We start from the raw sequence: 22,563 nt of genomic DNA on the forward strand, positions 1-22,563 counted from the left end.
TTATGGGTCATTGATATGTTTTTTAAATGGTTAGACCAAGACATTCAATATTGACATTTTTCTCTAAACCAAGTAATTTGTTCTGAGAAATTTGTATTCTCATTTATTTTCAGTCTTTAGAAGTCCTAAAATTTTTTTTGAAGGAAAATTTGAGTTTATTCCTGTTGAGTACATTCAGATACTTAAAAAAATAGTTAATTATTTTCCTCCTCCCCCAAAATGTGACTATAACCATTGAAGTAGTAATGGTACAAAGAAACAGTTATGTAGCTTACTCATATGACATCCCATGTTTCTTATATTATTCTATATAACATACAATTTCTTATATAATGCTCTAGCAGGGGCTATTTTTATTATATTAAAATTTTCAATAGAACAAAATCCCGAGGCCTTGAAACTTGTTTATCCTTTGATGGTTGTTAATTCATTTTAGAATAAAAATAGATTGTCTTATCTGAAAGCTTATTAAAGCATAGTGATTAAAAATAAATGGACTTTTCTTTAAAAATTATCTATCTAGAATTATTGTTTTATAATGAGGATTCAGGATATGCTTTTCCACTAAAATTAGGAGTAAAGTAAGAATACTTAACTGTTGCCACTATTCTTTAGTCTTAAAAATACTAGATATAGCAAAAAAAAATGAAAATAAAATTAAGGGGATAAAAATAGACAAAGAAGAAGCAAAATAAATCTGTGACACCAACACTGTCATATTTGACTCAAGATTGTTTATTGTTCTAAGATGACTTTATATTGTTGTCATTGTGAATCAGTGATAACAAATTCATAAATCAAAGTAGCAGAATAAAGGTAAATTCACAAAATCATCAGCTTTTCTTTATGTTACCAACAAAAATGAGGAGAAAAAAAATCTAGAGCAATTCCATTTAAGAAAACACCAAGTTGAACACAGTTATACAAGTACAATTTTAACAAAATTGTTTGCCACCATGGGGAGGGGGAAGAGAAGAAGGATGGTAGAAAATATGAGTAATTCATAAATTTGCAAATGGATGAATGTTGAAAACTCCCAATGAAGAAAAAAATAAACCAAAATTAGCACTTTTCATGATCAAAAAGAATTGGAAAGAAGGTAGATGCTCATTGTATGGAGAAGGGTTAAACTGGTACATGAATGTATTGAAAATTAATGGGTTGCAAAAATTGATTAAATATCCATATGAATTGAGTAAAATGGCCAAAAATACAGAGTCAATAACTTTTGTGTAATTCAGTCGTTTTTCATTTGTGTCAAATTATTTGTGACACCACCACCCCCCATTTTGGGGATTTTCTTGGCAAAGATGTGGAAGTGACTTTGTTCTCCAGCTTTTATGGATGAGAAACTGAGCCAAACAGGGTTAAGTGACTTTCCCAAAGTCACACTGTTAGTAAGTTTCTGAGGCCAGGTTTTAACTTTGGAAGATGAGTCTTTTTGATTTCAGACCTGGCACTCTTAAATGGAAAAAACAACCACACATAGAAAAATCAAATGTGAACATAGAAAAATTATATAAATCAAATGTGACTCAGAAGAGTGGGAGGCCCACAGATATATATAGCACATTGAACATGTTTTTAGACTTTTTCATACTGGTCAGTTGAACTATTTGTTTTTCTCCTTTCTTCCTTCCTTTTCCCTTTTTCCCTGTGCTACCCTTCTAAAATACTGGGGTTTTTTTTTTTATTGGATGGCTCCCTCAATGGGGAAAGGTAAAGGATACTGAGAAAAACTATGATCATGTAAAAAAAAAGTTATAAGTACCTGGGAATTAATTTGTTAAGATAAATTGCAACAGCATAGATAAAATGCAATAGCAATACATTCTTTGTAGATTTAAAAAACAAATAATTACATGAAGATTTAATTGTTCATTCTTGGATAAAACCAGTATTATTAAAAAAAGATCATACTATCTGAATTATTTAGCAATATATCAATTGAAATGAGAAATAAGATTCAATAAAGTAATAAAATTTATTTGTAATAAAAAGTCAAGGAAGTTAATTGATATAATGGGAAAAGTAGGAAGAGGCAGAGCTTGGTGCTATTAGATTCCAATTTTTACTACTAAGAAATATATATCAAACTGTCTGCTACTGTATTAAGAATAAGAAAGTAATTCAGTGTAAAAAAGTAGATATAAACCTTGAAAACATAGGCACTTAGTAGACTAGTATTTCATAAACTCAAGAAGATAACTAGGAAAGGGGATTCATTATTTGACAACTGCAGGAAAAACTGGAAAGTAGTCTAGTGAAAAATAGATTTAAAGGGCAGCTAGGTGGCACAGCTATACAGCATTGGTCCTTGAGTGAGGAGTATCTGAATTTAATTGTATCATCCTAGACAAGTCTTTTAACCCTGATTGTCTCCAAAAGAAAAGAAAAATATTTTACCACAATAAATTCTAAATGGATAAGCAATCTCTTTTTGTAAAATCATCTTAAAAATTAAAGGAACTCACAAGGATATTTTTCATCATTATGGATAGGACAAGAATTTGGATCCAAAAGTTGGGATAGAAAAGATCATAACAGACAAAACAGACAATCTTGATTATCCAGAACTATAAAGCCATTGCACAGTACATCTAAAATTAGAAGAAAATATTTGAATGGACAAACCTTTTTTGCTAGTGATAACCAAAATCAGTAGATAATTGAAAGAAAATTCTCAGAGAAGAGGTTAAAGGATTTAAGCAATTTTTGCAGGGAGAAATACAAACCTGTCAATAATCAAATGTTTAAGTAAAAAAATGTTCAAAACTGCTAATAGAGAAGTATAAATTTCAATCACCTTTAAATGTCTCATGAAGCTGGGAAAGATGTTAATGAGTTGAGAAAATTCAATTCAAAGGGGTCTGTGGGAAGAAAGATACAATTAGTGGTGGATGCAGCTTTGGATCAGCTGAGTCATTCTATAAAACAATTTAGATTTATGCAAAAAAATGATTAATTTATTTATGTCTTTCAGTCCAGAGATCCCACTTTTGCTTCCAAATGGCCCCATAAAGCTCATTCGTGGCAAGAATAGACATATATATATATATATACATACATACATACATAATACAAATGTTCTTTACAGTGGTACTTATGACTAAAAAAGTTATATTTTAAATAAGGATAAGCCTAGTGATTGGGGGATAGGAATAATATATGGTTGAGGAAAAAGAGCTTAATAAATTATTTTGATTTATGGTTATAATGGAATCTTACTATTCTTTAAGGAGTGAAAATATGAAGAATTCAAAGAAGTTTGTAAAGATTTATATAATGTGTTGCAAAATAAACTCAAATAATAAAAAATAAAGTTAAAATAACATTATATACAATGGCTATAACTATAAAGTTCAGTTGAGAAGCACTGTGTGGGGATAAAAATCCACTTTAAAAAAATAGAGACTCCTCAAAGCAAAAATAAAAAGTTTATTTTGACTATTTTCGAGAAAAGGGCACACTCCAAGTCTCACAAAGGCAGTGAAGATCAAGGAACTGCCCTGAACTGACAGTCAAGCAAGATTATATAGCCTAAGACGATGCCCTCTTCTTTCCTATCATCCCTCTCTGTCAATTCATTGGTTAGTCTTCAGAGTTACATTCTACTTGTGAAAATCTACCCCAGCAAAAGAAAAGAATGAAAAGTTTTCATAAAATATTATCTCACCATCCAGATGGTAAGAATAACCTTCAGATTTATAACTATCTTATTTAAGTGATGTAACTCATCTTGGAATACAAGATCTAGGAGCAGTCTACTTATCATCAAACAAGATGAAGCTTATGAGCTTCTTTGGAATGCAAGGTTTTTCTCATGGGGAAAAAGTCTACTATACTTCTAGTAGTCAGTAAAAGTAGTCTTATCAAAATTTAGGAGAGTGAGCCACCTGTTTGAAATACAAGGGGCTTTCTTCTAGAAATAGTTTAAGAATAATTATTCTTTCTTTAATATTTCTTAACCTGGAGAGAACTTCACTAGGAATATTAACCCTGAAATGGTTTTATTGGGAATATTCCCCCAGCAGTAAAATACTTTTTAGTTGTAGTTTTGTACAGTGTTTGTAGCATTGTCAGAATTAAAGGATATATTCTTTTAATAATTAATAAATTCTGAAAGATGTGCTTTGTTGTGAATATGAAGGGGAGGATTGTTTGGGTGTTTGGTAAGTGTCATGCTAAAATGTATTAATAAGTTTAAAATAATCCTAAAGGAAATTATTATTTCATCTTTTAGGGGCGGCTAGGTGGCCCAGTGGATAGAGCACCGGCCCTAGAGTCAGGAGTACCTGAGTTGAAATCTGGTCTCAGACACTTAATAATTACCTAGCTGTGTGGCCTTGGGCAAGCCATATTTGCCTTGCAAAAACCAAAAAAAAAAATTATTTCATCTTTTTAGTTCAGCTATGTAAACAAAATAGGATGTTGTCTTACCTTTATAAACTAATAATTTAGAGTGATTTTTGAGACCATTGTTTTTGTGTTTTTGAATAAAATAAAAAGCTTGTGGTTTCTAATGGCAGGTTTCATTTTTTAGGTTTTAAATGCTATGCTTAAAGAAGTCTGCACAGCCTTATTGGAAGCTGATGTTAATATTAAGCTGGTGAAACAGCTCCGAGAAAATGTCAAGTAAGTTAAATAAAGTCAATAAGAAGTCATATAAAACAAGATTCTTGTTTGTGCTGTGGAGAGTAATTGCCTGGAAACCATAGAAATTATTTACAAAAGAGCTTTAGGGAAAGAAATATTCTGGTCAAAACCTGGGTTGCATAATATAGTTCAATATTGATGGTCGAATAAGGATAATAATATCCACACTACCTAACTCACAGGGTTGTGAGGCTTAAATTACTAATGCATATATTTCTTATATAAATATTATTTTATCATTCAAAGAACAAACTCCAGATTATCATTCTATAATTATAAAATGGTAGATCCTTTTTAAAATGGAATTTTCTTGTTAACTATTTAGCTTTTGGGAGTTTTCTTAGAAATTTGTTGGTATATTATCTTCTCCAGATGATGTTAAAGATCCACTTAAGCAACTTTGTATTAACCCTTTATCACCATCTTCTCCCCTTCCCCCCCCTTTATGTTGTAGAAGGTAGTAAAGTAAGCCATCTAGTCTCAATAATTATAATATTCCCCTAAAAAAGGTAGATTTGCCTGTGTTCAAAGCAGATAGAAAATAGCATCATTATACTTTAATCAGAATTTCTCTGTTGTTCATATTCAAACCATTACTGTTTGGACTTTATGACTTAAGCTAGAACACTATACAGTACTTTTCTCCAATCCAAAGCATTTACTCTTGTTCTCTGAATGGAAAAATTTGAAGACACAAACTTCCAGGGTTTTTTAGCATATTAGAAAAGTGATTATAATGAGGCTAGAACAAATATTTTTATGTTTTTTGGTTTAGAAAGTTTGAAAAATGGTGGCATACTGTTTTCTTCTGATACCTTTAAATAAAAACTTTCTGATGTCTATTCAGATGTAAAATTATGGGTCTTTTTGTAGAAAAGGATTTCAGTAAATCATAATCTTAAACTGTTCAGCAGGTAAAATGGAATGAGTATCCTTAATAGTTAAAATAACTAAGTAATAATACTTATCCCTTGTGAATTACCTAATTTTTAAACTTAAGGCCATACATACTAAAGATTGAAGATTTTTAAATTATACTTTAAGGGGCGGCTAGGTGGTGCAGTGGATAGAGCACCAGCCCTGGAGTCAGGAGTACCTGAGTTCAAATCTGGTCTCAGACACTTAATAATTACCTAGCTGTGTGGCCTTGGGCAAGCCACTAAACCCCATTGTCTTGCAAAAACTAAAAAAACTAAATAAATAAAATTATGCTTTGAAATATACTGGAATTCTTTTCTGGAAACACATTTTGTGAACTATGGGAATGGCTGTTTTTTCTTTTATAAAAAAGCTCGAATATCACTTTTGTGTAGGTCTGCTATTGATCTTGAAGAGATGGCATCTGGTCTAAACAAAAGAAAAATGATTCAGCATGCTGTATTTAAGGAACTTGTGAAGGTAAAACTATACTAAATATATACTGTAATTTTCTGCATAGATTAAATGGCTGAACCTTCTTGTATAGTTATAAAATTTATTTAGGACAATTCATCAAATCTTTAAAAGGACAATTTTAACTATTGAATATTGTGAAATATAAGTCACTGTGAATCTATATATTTGTTAACATTATAGAAAAGAAATAATCTTCAGAAATTGTCTTTGAAGACAAATTATATTCATTTAGGACAGCTAGGTGGTGTAGGTTAGAGCACCAGCCCTGTAGTCAGAAGGATCTAAATTCAAATCCAGCCTCAGACACTTGACAGTTGTTAGCTAGTTATCTTTTTTCTTTTTTTTAAATTAAATTAAATTAAATTTTTTTAATTCATTTTTTATTCTCATTTTGTACAAATGTTTTTCTTTACATTAATAAAATATACTTGTTTACAAGTAAACAAAATACCCATCCCCCCCATGAATATAGATAGACTTGCTTGGGCAAAAAAGTAAAGGGGGGAGAAAAAAAATTAAAATTAAAAAAAAATAGTAATAATTGTAGGTATGGCCAGGTGGTGGAATGGACGAAGCACCAGCCCTGGAGCCACGAGCACCCGAGTCCATATCCAGCCTCGTAAACCCAATAATCATCCAGCCATTTGACATGCAAGCCACCCGATCGCCACTGCCCTGCAAAAACCAAAAAGAAGGGGGAAAAGAAAAGACCCCAAATAAAATAGTAATAATGGTAGGGGTGGCTGGGTGGCAGACAGAGCATTGGCCCTTGAGCCAGGAGCACCTGGCTCCGAATCCCGCCCCAGACACCCAATGATCAACCTGCTATGTGGCCCCAGGCAGGCCACCCAGCCCCACTTGCCCTGCACCCTCCCCCAAATAATAATAACAAAAAATGTGTTTCAGTCTTTGTTCCAACACCATCAACTCTGTCGTGAGTGGATCACATTCTTTATGATAAGTCCATCACAAAAGTTACTTCCATATTTTTCCAACGTTGCCATTGCTGATCACAACTCCCTCCTTTCTTATTTCTCCACTACCATGTACTATATTTTCTCTCTCCTTTCACTCTGACTCTGCTTTAGGGTCACTGAGTGACGCAGCAAACAGATCCCTGGTCCTGGGGCCAAGAAGCCCTGAGCCCACATACCACCCCTAAGGCCCAGAATCCACCTGGCCCTATGGTCCTGGGCAGGCCATCCAATCCCAGCCCATTGCAAGAAGTAAAAAAGAAAATATGTTATATCTGACCACTGTCCCCCCATGGTCCATCCTCTCCTCCTTATTCACTTCCCCACCCCTTCCCCCTGCTCCCCCCTCCTTCTTACTCCAGTTGTCTATACCCCATTGAGTGTATTTGCTGTTTCCTTTCCTAGCCATCTCTGATGAGTGCAAAGGTTCCCTCATCCCCCCTTGCCTCCCCCCTTCCATATCATTGCAATAGCTCATTGTAATAAAAAAAAAATCTTATTATGTGAAATAGCTTGGACTATTCCCCCTCTCCTTTTTCTTTCTCCCATTCCATTTCCCTTTTTTTCCTTATTGACTCCATTTTTACACCATATTTTATCTTCTAATTCAACTTTCTCCTGTGCTTCAACTATAAAAGCTCCCTCTACCTGCTCTATTAACTGAGATGGTTCATATGAATATTGTCAGTATCATTTTTCTATACATGCAGTTCATCCTCATTAAGTCCCTCATATTTCCCCCCTCTCCTCCAATCTCCATGCTTCACCTGAGTCCTGTATCTGAAGATCAAACCTTCTGTTCAGCTCTGGCCATTCCAAAAGGAACCTTTGAAATTCCCCTGGTTCATTGAAAGTCCATCTTTTTCCCTGGAAGAGGACATTCAGCCTTGCTGGGTAGTTCATTCTTGGCTGCATTCTAAGCTCTTTTGCCTTCCGGTATATTGTATTCCAAGCCCTATGAGCTTCCAATGTAGCTGCTGCTAAGTCCTGTGTGATCCTGACTGCAGCTCCACGATATTTGAACTGTGTCCTTCTGGCTGCTTGTAATATTTTCTCTTTGACTTGGGAGTTCTGGAACTTGGCTATAATATTCCTAGGGGTTGTTTTTTTGGGATCTCTTTCTCGGGGGGGGGGGGATTGGTGGATTCTCTCCATTTCTATTTTGCCCTCTGCTTCTAGAATATCAGGGCAATTTTCCTGTAGTAATTCTTTGAAAATGATGTCAAGGCTCTTTTCCTGATCATGACTTTCAGGTATTCCAATGATTTTCAAATTATCTTTCTGTTTTCCATATCAGTTGTTTTTTCAATGAGATATTTCACATCTTCTTCTAATTTTTCATTTTTTTGGTTTTGAAGTATTGATTCCTGATTTCTGGTAAATTCATCAATCTCCCTGAATTCTATTCTTTGTCTTGAAGGATTTATTCTCCTCAGAGTTTTCTTATCTCTTTTTCCATCTGTCCAATTTTGCTTTTTAAAACATTCTTCTCCTCAATAACTTTTTGAACTGTTTTATCCATTTGACCTAAGCTGTTTTTTAGCATGTTATTTTCTTCAGCATTTTTTTGGATTTCCTTGACTAAACTGCTGACTTCATTTTCATGTTTTTCCTGCATCTCTCTCCTTTCTTTTCCCAGTTTTTCTTCTAACTCCCTCATTTGATTTTCAAAGTCTTTTTTGAGCTCTATCATAGCCTGAGCCCAATTTCTGTTTTTTCTTGGAGTCTTTAGATGCAGGAGCTTGTGCTTCCTCATCTTCAGACTGAGTATTTTGATCCTTCTTGGGCTCATTTGCAAAATATTTCTCAATGGTCTTCCTCTTGTTTCTTTGTTCATTTTCCCAGCCTAAGCCTGTTTTTTGGGGGTGCTTCCTGAGCTTTTGGGACACTCCCACAAAGGTCTCAGTGTGTGAGGCTCTGTCCTCCCTCCTGGTCTGTGAATGACCGAAAGCGCCCCCCTCTGCCATGGGGCTGAGGTGGGGGGGGGCCCTGCTGTTCTATGTGGGGGCCTAGACTGTGATCAGGATCTGAATGTGATCAGAGAGCCCCAGAGTCCTGTTCCAGGGGCAGAGGACAGAGCTGGGCAGTCTCTCTTCACTCCCCTCCCTCAACTCAATGGGCTCATGCCCTGGGGGCTCCTGCTTACCAGGTCCACCTGCTTCTGTTTCCGGGTCTAGGCTGCCAAAAGACCAGGCTGCTGGCTGTGTGCCCTGAGGGCTGGGCTCGCTCTGGCAGAGGTCACCTGATGTTTCCCCACTTTGTGCTGGTGCTCCCCTCTGGCCCCGGAGGGCAGAGCCTTTCTGCTCTTTTCCAGGTTACCTTGAGTTGGAGAACTGCCTCACTGGGTCCCTTTGTGGGTTCTGTCTCTTGAAAATTTAGTTAGATTTCTTAGTTTGAGTTTTTATCAGAGAGCTCCTAAGACTGGATCCCCTCATGTGGCCATCTTGGCTCCGCCCCCGGTAGCTAGTTATCTCGAGCAAGCCACTTAACCCTGATTGCCTAGTTTGCAGGGCCATTTCTAGTCATTCTGATTCATATCTGACCTGTGGACCCAGAGGGCTTCAGGGGAGTAGGTGAGGCTGGTGACATAGCACAGTTCCCTGCCCCCCACTCAAATCCAATTCAGTTGCTTGTTGTGATATCACCTCCCTTATGTCATGGTCTTCTTTACAAAAGAAAGATAAATAAACATCATCAAACTCCTTGAGGGGAGGAATTATTTTGGTTATTTGCCCTTGTAGTGACAGTTTATAGCCCAGTGCCTTGTACATAGACTCAAAATATTCTTTTTGAACTGAACTGTTTAGCTTCCAAAGAAATGGAATTATATATAGTTCATCATTCATTAGTCTCACTAATTCAGACCATGTGAAGTACAACTGAATTGTAGACTATTGGAAAAATTCCATTTTCATTACCTTTTGTATACTTAGAGTACCTAAGAAGGTATTAAAAAATTACTACTTAATACAGAGCTTGTTTTTGTATCTATATGAATATTTCTAAAATAATTAGAAATAAGTTTTTTAAAAATAAGAAAAATCCTCTCCCCCTTTTTGTTATAATTATTTCCTTAGCAAAGTCTATTTTCCATTGAGTGATGAAACTTTATCCCAGCTTCTATAGATTTTGACAGATTCTGTTAGTGAATGAGTGAAATTGTATTATACAGGCTATCCAAATTTATGAAAGAATCTATACTTGCAAATTGATGATAGAACACCATGGGAGCTATTATAAAAGAACCTGAGATTAGTAATAGAGGAAGAATAGAAAATCAAAAGCAGTTTGGAAGGGAGCTTATTTCCTCTAGCTTCCTTGTATGAAAACATTTTTCTTTTCACTTTCTGAAATTGATGACTTTGTTTAATTAATAAAATTCCATAAAATGAAGATTCATTTGTAAATGCCATGGAGGGTTTTGTATATATCAAAATTGGTTAAATTTCAATAGTAAGCATTTATTATGTACTGGAAATTGTGCGTAGTACTAGGTATACAAAAAAGACAAAAAAAAGTCTATGGGGAGATAATATGTAGATTATTATGCAATTCCTTCTAGTACCTACATGAAATTAGAGTTTTGGGAAGATTGTTAACAGTGGAGTACTTAATTTTTATAGTAGTGGAATTTTGGATATCTCCAGAATGGGACAGCCTTGGAAATTCTTTAATGGGTTCTGAATTAATTAATCACCCTGGGAGGCCACGGAGTTAAAAAAAAAACAGAGATGGAAAAGATCTGGTTAAAGGTACTGGTTAAACAATATCAAAGACAAACTACTTATTTCTAAATTTTTGCCTAGGGTTGGCCCTCTGCCTTATCCAAAAGAGGTGGAAATTCTTGTCTTCCTTTTTTCTTCCCAATATTTGGTTCCTCTTCATTTGATCCTATTCCCTCTCATCTTCTCCAATAGATTATATATTTTCATCCTCATTCTCTAATGAATTCTTAATCTTTTCCTATTAACTGATTCCTTGCTCACTGCCTTCAAATATGCACTAGTCTCTATTACCCTTAAAACCATTTTTTATTTGACTATCATCACCTCAAGGTATCATTCCGTATTGTAAGTTCTCGAAAGTTTTCTGCATTCTACTTCTTTTACTCACTTCTCCCTTTGCAATCTAGCTTTTGACCTCATTATTCAAATGAAATTGCTCACCTCAACATTATCAATAATTGCTAATTTATTGGTTCCAAATTATAATTAATTACCAAATCAGAAGGTTTTTTCCTCAGGCCTAATCTTTCTTGACCTCTCTGTAGCATTTTGCTTTGATCCATCTTCTCTTCTTTGTCTTATTCTCTTTATTTATTTATTTATTTTTATTTAAGTCAGTGGTGTTAAGTGACTTGCCCAAGGTCACATTGCTAGGCAATTATTAAGAATGAGGCCAAATTTGACCTCAGGTCCTCCTGACTCCAGGGCCAATGTTCTATCCATTGTGCCACCTAGCTGCCCCCTTGTCTTACATTTATTTCTATACAGATGACTTCAAAGTGATCCATCTAGCTCTAGACTGTGTAAATTTCCAGTCCCACATTAACAACTATTTCTTAGGCATTTCAGGCATATCTCAAATCCCACATTTCCAAAAGAAAGTTAATTTCCATCCCCTTTCCCAACCCACCCACTCTCTCAAAAATTTCCCTATTTTTGTGAAGGCCAGCAGTATTTTTCTATCTTTCTACATTTGTTATCTAAGAAACTTTCCAGAATTCTCAGTTTCCCTTAGCCTATGTATCCAGTCCACACTCAAATTCTGCCATATCTGTTTCCAGAACATGTCTTGCATATGATCTCTTCTTTCTCCTCATAAAACTACCACCTCATTTCAGGTCTGCGTCAACTCTAACCTAGGTTATTGTTCTTACTTCTATTTTTTTAGTATTTAATATTTTGTACAAATAATGTTTTTTATACATTAATAAAATATTCTTGTTTAAGAGTAAACAAAATACCCCCTCCCCCCCAAAATATAGACTTACTTGAGCAATAAAGGGGAGAGAAAAAATTAAAATTAAAAAAATAATAGTAATAATTGTAGGTCTGGCCAGGTGGCACAATGGATGGAGCACCAGCCCTGGGGCCATGAGCACCCAAGCCCACATCCGGCGCCATGCACCCAACATGGGTACACCCATGACATGCAAGCCACCCCCAACCCCACTGCCCTGCAAAAACCAAAAAAAGAAAAAAAAGACCCAAAATAAAATAAGATAGTAATAATAGTAGGGGTGGCTGGGTGGCGGTCAGAGCATTGGCCCTTGAGCCAGGAGCACCCAAGTCCAAATCCAGCCTCAGACACCCAACAATATATGGCCCCAGGCAGGCCACTCAGCCCCATTTGCCTGCACCCTCCAAAATAACAATAACAATAATAATAATAATAATAATAATAATAATAAAATGTGCTTGAGTCTTTGTTCCAACACCAACAACTCTGTTGTGGGTGGATGGCATGATAAGTCCATCGCAAAAGTTACTTTCATATTTTTCCACTGTTGCCATTGCTGATCGCAACTCCCTCCTTTTGTATTTCTCCACTACCATGTACTATATTTTCTCTCTCCTTTCATTCTGACTCTGCTGTAGGGTAGCTGAGTGGCGCAGCAGACAGGTCCCTGGCCCTGGGGCCAAGAGGCCCTGAGCTCCCATACTACCCCTGAGGCCCAGCATCTACCTGGCCCTATGGTCCCGGACAGGCCTTCCAATCCCAGCCCCTTGCAAGAAGTAAAAAAGAAAATGTGTTATATCTGACCACTCTCTCCCCATGGTCCATCCTCTCCTCCATCACTCCCATCACCCCCCATCCCCTGCCCTCTCCTTCTTAATCTAGATGCCTATACCCCATTGACTAAGCTGCTGACTTCATTTTCATGTTTTTCCTGCATCTCTCTCCTTTCTTTTCCCTGTTTTTCTTCCAACTCCCTCATTTGATTTTCAAAGTCTTTTTTGAGCTCTGTCATAGCCTGAGCCCAATTCCTGTTTTTTTCTTGGAGTTTTTAGATGCAGGAGCTTGTGCTTCTTCATCTTCAGACTGAGTGTTTTGATCCTTCTTTGGCTCATATGCAAAATATTTCTCAATGGTGTTCTTTTTTTCTCTGCTTGCTCATTTTCCCAGCCTGAGCCTGTTTTTGGGGTGCTTCCTGAGCTTTTGGGACACTCCCACAAAGATCTTAGTGTGTGAGGCTCTGTCCTCCCTCCTGATCTGTGAATGACCATATGCGCCCCCCTCTGCCACAGGGTTGAGGTGGGAGGGGCCCTCCTGTTCTTTTTGGGGGGGCCTAGACTTATATCAGGATCTGAATGTGGTCAGAGCCCCAGCGTCCTGTTCCTGAGGCAGAGCTCTGCAGTCTCTCTCTCTTCACTCCCCTCCCTAGGTTCAATGGGCTCATGACCTGGGAGCTCCTGCTTACCTGCTCTGCCTTCTTCTGTTTTCTGGAACTGGGCTGCTTCCTGTGTACACTGAGGGCTGGACTTCATGTGCTTGCTCTGGCAGAGGTCCCCTGCTGTTCCCCCAATTTGTGCCTGGTGCTTCCCAGGGTGAGGGTCAGGAAACTTCCCTGTTGCTGTGAGCGGCAGCTCCCAGTGCCCTGGGGCTGCCTTCCCAGAGGCTGAAGTTCTTTCACTCTGGAGGGCCACCCCTCTGGTGGGCCGCCCCTCCGACCCCGGGGAGCAGAGCCTTTCTGCTCTTTTCCAGGTTAGCTTGAATAGAAGAACTGCCTCACTGGGTCCCTCTGTGGGTTCTGTCTCTCAAAAGTTTAGAGTCCTTAGTTTCGAAAATTTATGAGAGAGTGCCTAAGACATGATCCATTCTTGTGGCCATCATGTCTCCACCCCTGTTCTTCTTTATCTATACATTTTTGCCAAAGTAATTTTCTTCAAGTGCTGATTTGATCATGTGGTTTCTATATTCATTGAATTTTAGTGGTTCCCTATTGTTTTTTAGGATCAAACGTAAATTTCCTTTTAGCTATTATAATTGTAAATAACATGGTTTTAGCCCTATAGCCTAATTGAACATTACCCATTCTCCCACATTCTTCCGTCCAACCAAATTGTCTTTTTTTTTCCCTCTCTTTTCCATTTCTGTGACTTTTCAGTGGTTGTCCCCTATTCCTGGAATGAACTTCCTTCTTACCTCTGTTTCATAGAATCTCTTCTTTTTAAGTTGCAATTTGAGCATTATCTTCTGAATTAAGTTTTTCCTGAGCCTCTCAACTACTAGTATCCTTCCAGAGTACTTTGTTTTCAACTAGTGTATATATGTACAAATGCGCACACACACACACACACACACACACACACACAAACACACACACACACACTCTCTCTCTCTCTCTCTCTCTCTCTCTCACACACACACACACACACACACACACACACACACACACGAGGCTCCCTTTTAGAATAGAAGTGCAAGTAGGGATTATTTTATTCCTTGTATTTGAATCACCACTAACTAGAGCATCATCTAGCTTAACACTTAGTGATTGATTGAATATTGAAGGTAGTTTTATTTTGCACTATTACAGCATAAAACTTTTGAAGACATGCCCTAGAAATATGAAGTAGTTTGGACTTTTAGCCATAGAATCTTAAGTAGCAAAAGAGTGATCAACTCAAATAATTATGCTGAATCAGCCAATAAGTTCTTTTAAAGAACTCAAATCTATCTCACATATTGAGAAATAAAAGTTCAGGGTGTTTATCTAAGCTTTGCAGTAACATATTTTCTCCTTTTGTAATCTTTTGATTTCTTTTTTTTTTCCAATTCATATTTTATTTTTCCAATTACATGTTATTAAAACTTTTTCAACATTCACTCACATACATATGCATATTTTTAAGTTACCAAACTTCCTTCCACCCTCCCTTCCCACCCCACCTCCCTTCAGTGGTGGACAGACCGGTCAATGTTGTACATACATATTTGTGTTTAACATATTTACAGATTAGTCATTTTCTGTATAAGGAATTAGAATTAAGGGAAAAGAAAGAAAACCATGAGAAAGGAAAGAAAAACAAAAGAGAAATTTTTAGAAAGTGAATATAGTGTTCATTCAGATTCTGTAGGTTTTTTGTTTTATTTCCTTTTGTTTTGTTTTTCCTTCTGGATGTGGATAGCATTGTCCACAGCAGGTCTCCTAGGGTTTTCCTAGCTCTCTGAATTGCTGAGGGAAGCTGCATCTATCAAGGGTGATCAACTCAAAATGTTGTTGTTAATGTATACATTGTTCTCTTGATTCTGTTCCCTTCATTTTCTTCCTGTAATTCATTCCATGCTTCTCTAGAGTCTGATCATTCATGATTTCTTATAGAACAGCAGAACTCCATAACATTCATATACTATAACTTGTTCAGTCGTTTTCCAGTTGATGGGCATTCCCCTCAATTTCCAGTTCTTTGCCATTAATCTTTTAATTTCAATGTATATTAATCTGAATTTCTTTATGCAGCTTGTAGACCCTGGAGTTAAAGCCTGGACACCAACCAAAGGGAAACCGAATGTTATTATGTTTGTTGGGTTGCAGGGTAGTGGCAAAACTACAACATGTTCCAAGGTAAATTACCAAATACTTTTAAAATGCTATCTAAAGAGATGTTCTAAAAAATTATCTTTTATAAAAGCCAGGCTTTATTTTTACCATTCTACAGATTCACCTGTTTGACTTATATAGCTTTTTATGGTGATCCTGTTTCCCTAGCTTGTACAATATAGGTAATAAAAATTTCATTGTGTCTGAATCATTTCTTTAAATCAGAGTGCTTGTCTAGATTGTGATAAATTTTATTATTTTTCCAAAGATTTCTGTTTTGATTAAATAACATTTAAAAGTTGTCATGGAGAGTAATAATATAATTTACCACTAGTTAGTCATAGATACAATGGGTAGTTTTGTTGCTATTATTACTGCTTTGAAGCCTCATTTTGGTGTGGAGGACTGGTGTCTTGAAAGCCTTATAAATAAAGTACAAGGTTTAGAAGATGTTATCGAGCTAGAAAGAATTAATGTTAACTTTCTGTATCTGTTATTTAATGAACAGGCCACTTAAATTGGGAGATGCTTACCATCATAGATTGTCCAGAAGTGATTCATTAGAGTCCATCTATTCAAGGTGTTGGAAAGGTTAAAGTGAATGTTATTGAGTGATACATTTCTCTACTCCCATAAAAACCACAAATTCTTAAAAGTATTGGTGTACATTATGTAAAAAATACTTCAAATTTATGATAAGTCCAGTTTCCTTGAAGGACCTCTCAAATTAGCCTTAGACATAAAAAAATTATTTTTCAGAAACTAAGTTCTTCTATGCACTTAATCACTTATCTTTGAATGAGTATTTTCTTAACTTGACCTTCAGAAATTATGTCTGTCTGAATCTTTTATTCTCATAGGACTCCCATTTGCTTATTTCAGTGGACAAAACTATTGTTTTTTTTGTTTAAATATTTTACTTTCAAAATATGAGATCCTGCCTATAACTTGCCACACTTTTTACCTTTAAAGAGGCAATTGTGATGTAGAAGGGGAATAAAAGCATTGGATTTAGAGTCTGAAGACAGAGTGGGTTTGAGTATCTGCTCTTTCTCACTGTAGCATTGTGATCATAATGCAAATTGTTTGGCTGACTTGATTCTTTATTTACATATCTGTAAAATGGGGTTATAGCATTAAACCTTACTTAAAGAGTGGTAGAAGAAAATATTTATAAAATTGAAGTATATATAAATGTGGGTTGTCATAATCCTCAAAGACAACTAAATGGTACAGTGGGGACAGAGTATTAGAGCTAGAGTTAGGAAAATCTGAATTCAAATGTAACCTCTCATCCTTATTAACTGTGTGACTCTCTGCAAGTCACTTACTATCTGCCTGCCTCAGTTTCCTCTTCTGTGAAGTGGAGAGAATAATAGCATCTACCATCCATGATTGTGAGGTTAGTTCTTAAAATACTAATAAATGCTGGTTATTCTTATTAACATTGAATTGTTATGAAAAATCAAATGAAGTAGTGTATGAAAATTTCTTTGTAAATCATAAAGTAGTATGTATATATGACAGCTCTTATTAATATAAAAAGATGACTTTTTTCCTTTTAACAATTTTCATACCTAAAAATCTTTCATATCCTTCTTAATACCCCAGGTATTCTCAGTCTGCTTATATATGTTCTGTTTTCTAGCTCCTTATACTAGCAACCATTAACCTCTCCATATCACTTTTATACCTGAAGGTGACCCTGACAATTGAAAATTTGAAAACAAGACCCTGGTATCTGGATGTCTTGCTTGTTAAGCTGGGATATCATTCGATACCCTATGAAAAATACTAATACTAGAAATAATAACTAGCATTTTAAGATTTACATAATGTCAACTCATTTGATCCTCACAACAACCCTGAGAGCTTGGTGATATTGTTATCCCTATTTCAAAGATGAGGAAACCAAGGCAGGCAGACATTAAGTGACTTGCTCAGAGTTACACATTTAGTAAGTATATGAGGAAGAATTTGAACTTTGGCTTCCCTGTCTCCCATGTCTTTTGCTTTGTTCTACCTAGTTGCCTCTAAGTGAAACCTATTTCAGAAATCACTTGTATTCCTAGATCACCAGCCAAAGAGGAAGGAAATGTAGTTTCCTTAAACTGGTTTCACTCTACTAGTTTTATAATAGAAAATAAAATGTAATGTAAAAATTTCTTAAACATATAAAAATAGGTGATAGTAGTTACATGTTTTGACTCTCCTTTTGACAGTTAGCCTATTATTACCAGAGAAAAGGTTGGAAGACTTGTTTGATATGTGCAGACACATTCAGAGCAGGTAATGTGTCACATTTCAAATTATTTTTTCTATATTATATAAACATATTTCAGAAGATTCATTAATTCTTTATATCACAGGAGCTTTTGACCAACTAAAGCAGAATGCTACCAAAGCAAGAATTCCTTTCTATGGAAGGTATGTTTCTAGTTTGGTTTTTTGTTTTTTACTTTTTCTTACTTATGAAAATTAAACCCTGTTCCTGATTAAAGTTGTTCCTCTTCAACAGCCTGTTGGGTTATTGTGTACACATTTTTCTTTGCTCATGTTTTTCCTTCCTAGAATGTTTTCCTATGCCTTCTTTCTATCTTCTATTAACTTCCTTTAAGAACCAGCTCACATCTGAAGAGGCTGATTATTAGTCCTTTATTACTTTATTTTTATTTTATTACAATTACTTTAGTATGTATGTGTTTTTAATTAATTTTATTCAGTAGAATTCAGATAGAAATGATGCTGAGACTATTTTTATATTTAACAATCTGTTTACTATTGCATATGGATAAAATAATCTGCTTTTTGTACATGAGTAAAAATAGTAGATTGTAAACTCATCCTTGATATATAACCTTAGTAGTAAATGGTTCAGCAGGGATAATGTTCTTGTCATCTTGCTTCTAGTTGATTTTAATCTCCTCTGTTAGGTCTTGAAAACTTCTAATTCCCTTTAGTTTAGACATATATTAAAAATGCTATTCTTAAGTTCCTATGGGTCACTGTTATGTACAGAGAATTGTGTGAAATGGTTCTATACAATGATTAAATTTCAGTATGATCTATTTGTTGAGTCATTATCTATAAATTCATGAAAGATAGCAACCTTCCAATGTATATTCTAGGCACTAGATCATGTCTTACTAATAAATATTTGGTAGTTGCAAAATTTTTTATCTGCTGAACATTTTCAAAAACTCCCCTTGATCTACATTGATCACTGAGTCTTTCAGTATTTTGTACTTTCTGAGTGCAATATGTACAGAACCAAATTATTAACATAAACCCTTACATTTCCATAAATGAATTTATTTATCTCAACTATTTGTTGACAACTCTGTCTGAGTTCATACAGGTGTCACCCTTCTTGTTTCCATTCTTGAATCTTAACCATTTGATATATTTATCAAAAGGTATTATTATGATGCTATATACAATTTATTTTTTTAATCATAAAAAATTAATGGAGTATAGTGCTAGTGCTAGATTTATGAGTTAAAGAACTTCATTTAAGTTTTGGGTCCATGATTTGCTATAGATCTGATTCTAGTTAAATACTTAATCCCAGAGGACTTCAGTTTCAAGGATCTCTAAGTGCTTTTCCAGGTCTAAATCTGTGATAGGTGATCTCAAGTACTTGCTTATATTTTAGCTGTGTGACTCCAGGAAAGTACATTAACCTCTGTTTGTCTCAGATTCCTCATCTGTAAAATGGGGATAATAATAGTGCCTACCTTGCAGAGTTGTTGTGAAAATCAAATGAGATAATAATTGTAAAGCATTTTACACAGTTCCAGGTACATAGTAGGCACTATATAAATATTTGCTATTATTATTTGGATATTATTTTGATTGCATGAAGCTCCAGATCTTAATAGAGCCTCTTACAGATATTCAAAGAAGTTCAACCTAACTTCACAGAAAAAAGCAAGAACTTGAAAATACCTGTTGTCCATATTGAGGTGCAGCTAGATAGCCTATAGAAGTGGTCATTATTATCTCTCTTTTGATACTGGATGATCAGTAAACTGGGTACTGGTATTTAATAGCAGAAGAAAAGGTCTGGATTCTCCTTGTTTTTAATGCTTCAAACTTCTCCCTGAAAGAAAGGCCTGTTTTTTGATTTCACTAAACCTTAATATTAATAATCTTACAGTGATACTGGATCATTGCAAATGGTGGAATATCACAGGTTCTAAAGAATTAAAGGCGTAATCATTAAAAGGGCAATGGACATTAGTATAGTGAATATGAGGAAGCCACAGCACATAGTCAATAAAGAATTTTGAAGGATAATTTGAATAGAGTTTAACCAGAAAAAGGGGGATATTCTCATAACAATACCAGACAACCCTCTTATTCCACTGGCTTCTAATCTATGTCGAAAAATCAGGAGAATGGCACTTTGTATAGTAGATAAATCCTCTTTGGCTTGTGAAAGGACAGAATGAGAAAATATGATGTACTATGTTTTATTTTGTTTTTCCCTTAGAGGGGATCACAGATACAATCAAACTATTGGAGAGCTCCAAAACCTTCAGGGGGGTGTGTGTGTGTGTGTGTGTGTGTGTACATACACATTCCCATATACACATAAAAAGATTAATATTTATATGATGCTGTAAGATTTTCAAAGTGCTTTACATATATTAGCTCATATGTTTGTGATATGTATATATTGATTCTCCTTGTTTTTAATACTTCAAACTCCTCCCTGAAGGGCCTGTCTTTCAACTTCACTAAGTCTTAATGTTAATAATCTTACAGTGGTACTATATCATTGAAAATGGTGGAATTTCACAGTATCTAAAGAATTCGAGGTGTAAGTCATCAAGTACAGGCAGTCACTGGTATTAAGCATTTATTAAATACTTTTGATGAAATAGGCTACCTGCTTGTAGATAGACAATGGATTCATAATGCAGATTGAGACTATTTTGTTATTGTTTTTTGTATATGGTTAATGCTAGAATTTGTTTTGTTTGAATATACATATTTGAAATGACCTTTATATTTCTTGCTTTCTCAGTGTTGAGCAGAAGGAATGTAATAATAAAAATTTCAACAGTAAATTAAATTGAATTGAAAAATCTTTTCATTTGGAAATCTGGATAACTTACAAATTTTAAGAATCATATTGTAAAAGTTTTTAACAGGTATTTTATAATTAGTAAATTTGTTCAGAATTGAAGCTTATTAGGTATAATTTACAAGGCAAAGATTTATAAATTTATTTTTGAAAGTAATTTTTGTTTATTTTGACTCACTTTTTTCTATTGAATAGCTATACAGAAATGGACCCTGTGATTATTGCATCTGAGGGTGTGGAAAAATTCAAAAATGAGAACTTTGAAATTATTATTGTTGATACAAGTGGCCGTCATAAACAAGAAGATTCTTTATTTGAAGAAATGCTCCAAGTAGCTAATGCTATAGTAAGTCCCTTTTTTAATGGTTTAATTAATTTTTATGGTATGATGTGGTACTGATTATGATATGCCCAGTAATTTTCTTGTTTTCAATAAAAATGAATTTACATAATTTTTTAAAAATACACATATATTTACAATTTGATTAAAGCCTTATCCTTTAATTCATTTTGTTCTCTGTCAAATACATAATTTTGCAATACATGTAATTTTTGTGATCATTTCTTATTCTCCATAATATTTTTATTTCTGTATATATGGGGGAAATTCGGAGACTTTTGTATTGACTGATTTGGGCTTGATTTTTCGTTTTATTACTTGTGAATCATTGAACTACAGTTAGAGGAATTTACCTCAGTATCTTTTGGAACTTTTCAAAACAGATCATTACATTTAAATTGTGATTAAGAAAGTGGGGATGGATATATTCTAACCACTTAAATCAATTTTGTGGAATTATTTTCTATATTTAGTTATATTAGTATAACTCAACATCCTGTTAAGCATCAGTATTATGAGTTTGGCACTATCAAACTGCAGTATTTATTTTGCTGCTGATGCTGCTGATGGGAGTTGAGAATCATTATCTGTCCATACTTACATTTTTATCTAGTTAGGATAGATGTGAGGAATATGTCCTAGATGATCACATATTGATCCTATAGGTAGTTTTATGGTTTTGTTTGTTTTTTGTTTTGATTATTTTAGTTAAAGATTATTTTTGTATAAATTGTTTTAAATGTTTTTATTTGTAAGAGGATTAATAAAAATTTGCAATTTTTCCATTCAAATGTTCTAGCAACCTGATAACATTGTTTATGTAATGGATGCTTCCATTGGTCAGGCTTGTGAAGCACAAGCTAAGGCTTTCAAAGATAAAGTAGATGTAGCCTCTGTAATTGTGACGAAACTTGATGGCCATGCAAAAGGTGGTGGTGCACTTAGTGCGTAAGTATTGATAATATTAATAGTAGGATTTATAACTTTTATCATGTTGACATTTAAAATGTTTTCAAAATGACATAGGCCTCACTTTTAAAATCTTTTTTTTTCATTTTAGAAAAACTAGGCGTTAAATCAGGCAAGATTTTCTTTTTCCCTCCTCCCTTCCTGTCCCCTCTCCCTCTCTCCCTCCTTCTTTTCTTTCCTTCTTCTCTTTCATTTCTTCTGAAAAGTTAGGTACATATACTACTAAGAAATAATTAAAATCAAGTGGGAAGCTATAATCAAGATATGTTTCTTTTGACATGTTTATTGTATGGATTCCCTTTCTAGAATGATATTGTTATGGTTTAGAACACACAAAACCATTAATTTGAATAGTTATAATCACTGGTAATTTTTTTCATTTCAGCATAATTATTCATTCCACATATTTATATGAATTGATGGTTAGAGAATTATTAGATTTGTACAGAAAAGGGCAAGGATTAGTAGGTATTGAAATGTGGTCTTCATAAATAAGTGAAAATTTTTTAAATTCCTCTTTTATTGATGAGAACCTAATTAATTTTTAACTTTTGATTTGGATTAAAACTTTTGATCTGTGTTTTTTCAT

The 22,563-nt window shown here is 34.7% G+C and overlaps 1 protein-coding gene across 5 annotated transcripts in view; it reads left to right on the forward strand.

The window, feature by feature from the left end:
• The window catches only part of SRP54 (signal recognition particle 54), a 65,009-nt gene that overhangs the window by 30,215 nt on the left and 12,231 nt on the right, over positions 1 to 22,563 (forward strand). For all 5 annotated transcript variants that reach the window (XM_074213366.1, XM_074213368.1, XM_074213365.1 and 2 more), the window contains exons 3-9: positions 4,544 to 4,635; positions 5,970 to 6,054; positions 15,493 to 15,597; positions 17,796 to 17,862; positions 17,943 to 18,000; positions 20,861 to 21,011; positions 21,805 to 21,953. In XM_074213366.1, coding sequence (XP_074069467.1) covers positions 4,544 to 4,635; positions 5,970 to 6,054; positions 15,493 to 15,597; positions 17,796 to 17,862; positions 17,943 to 18,000; positions 20,861 to 21,011; positions 21,805 to 21,953 — 707 coding nt within the window. The remainder of the gene's footprint in view (positions 1 to 4,543; positions 4,636 to 5,969; positions 6,055 to 15,492; positions 15,598 to 17,795; positions 17,863 to 17,942; positions 18,001 to 20,860; positions 21,012 to 21,804; positions 21,954 to 22,563) is intronic.

The sequence above is a fragment of the Macrotis lagotis genome, chromosome 1 (assembly GCF_037893015.1).
Source record: "Macrotis lagotis isolate mMagLag1 chromosome 1, bilby.v1.9.chrom.fasta, whole genome shotgun sequence".
In the NCBI taxonomy this organism is placed as follows: Eukaryota; Metazoa; Chordata; class Mammalia; order Peramelemorphia; family Peramelidae; genus Macrotis; species Macrotis lagotis.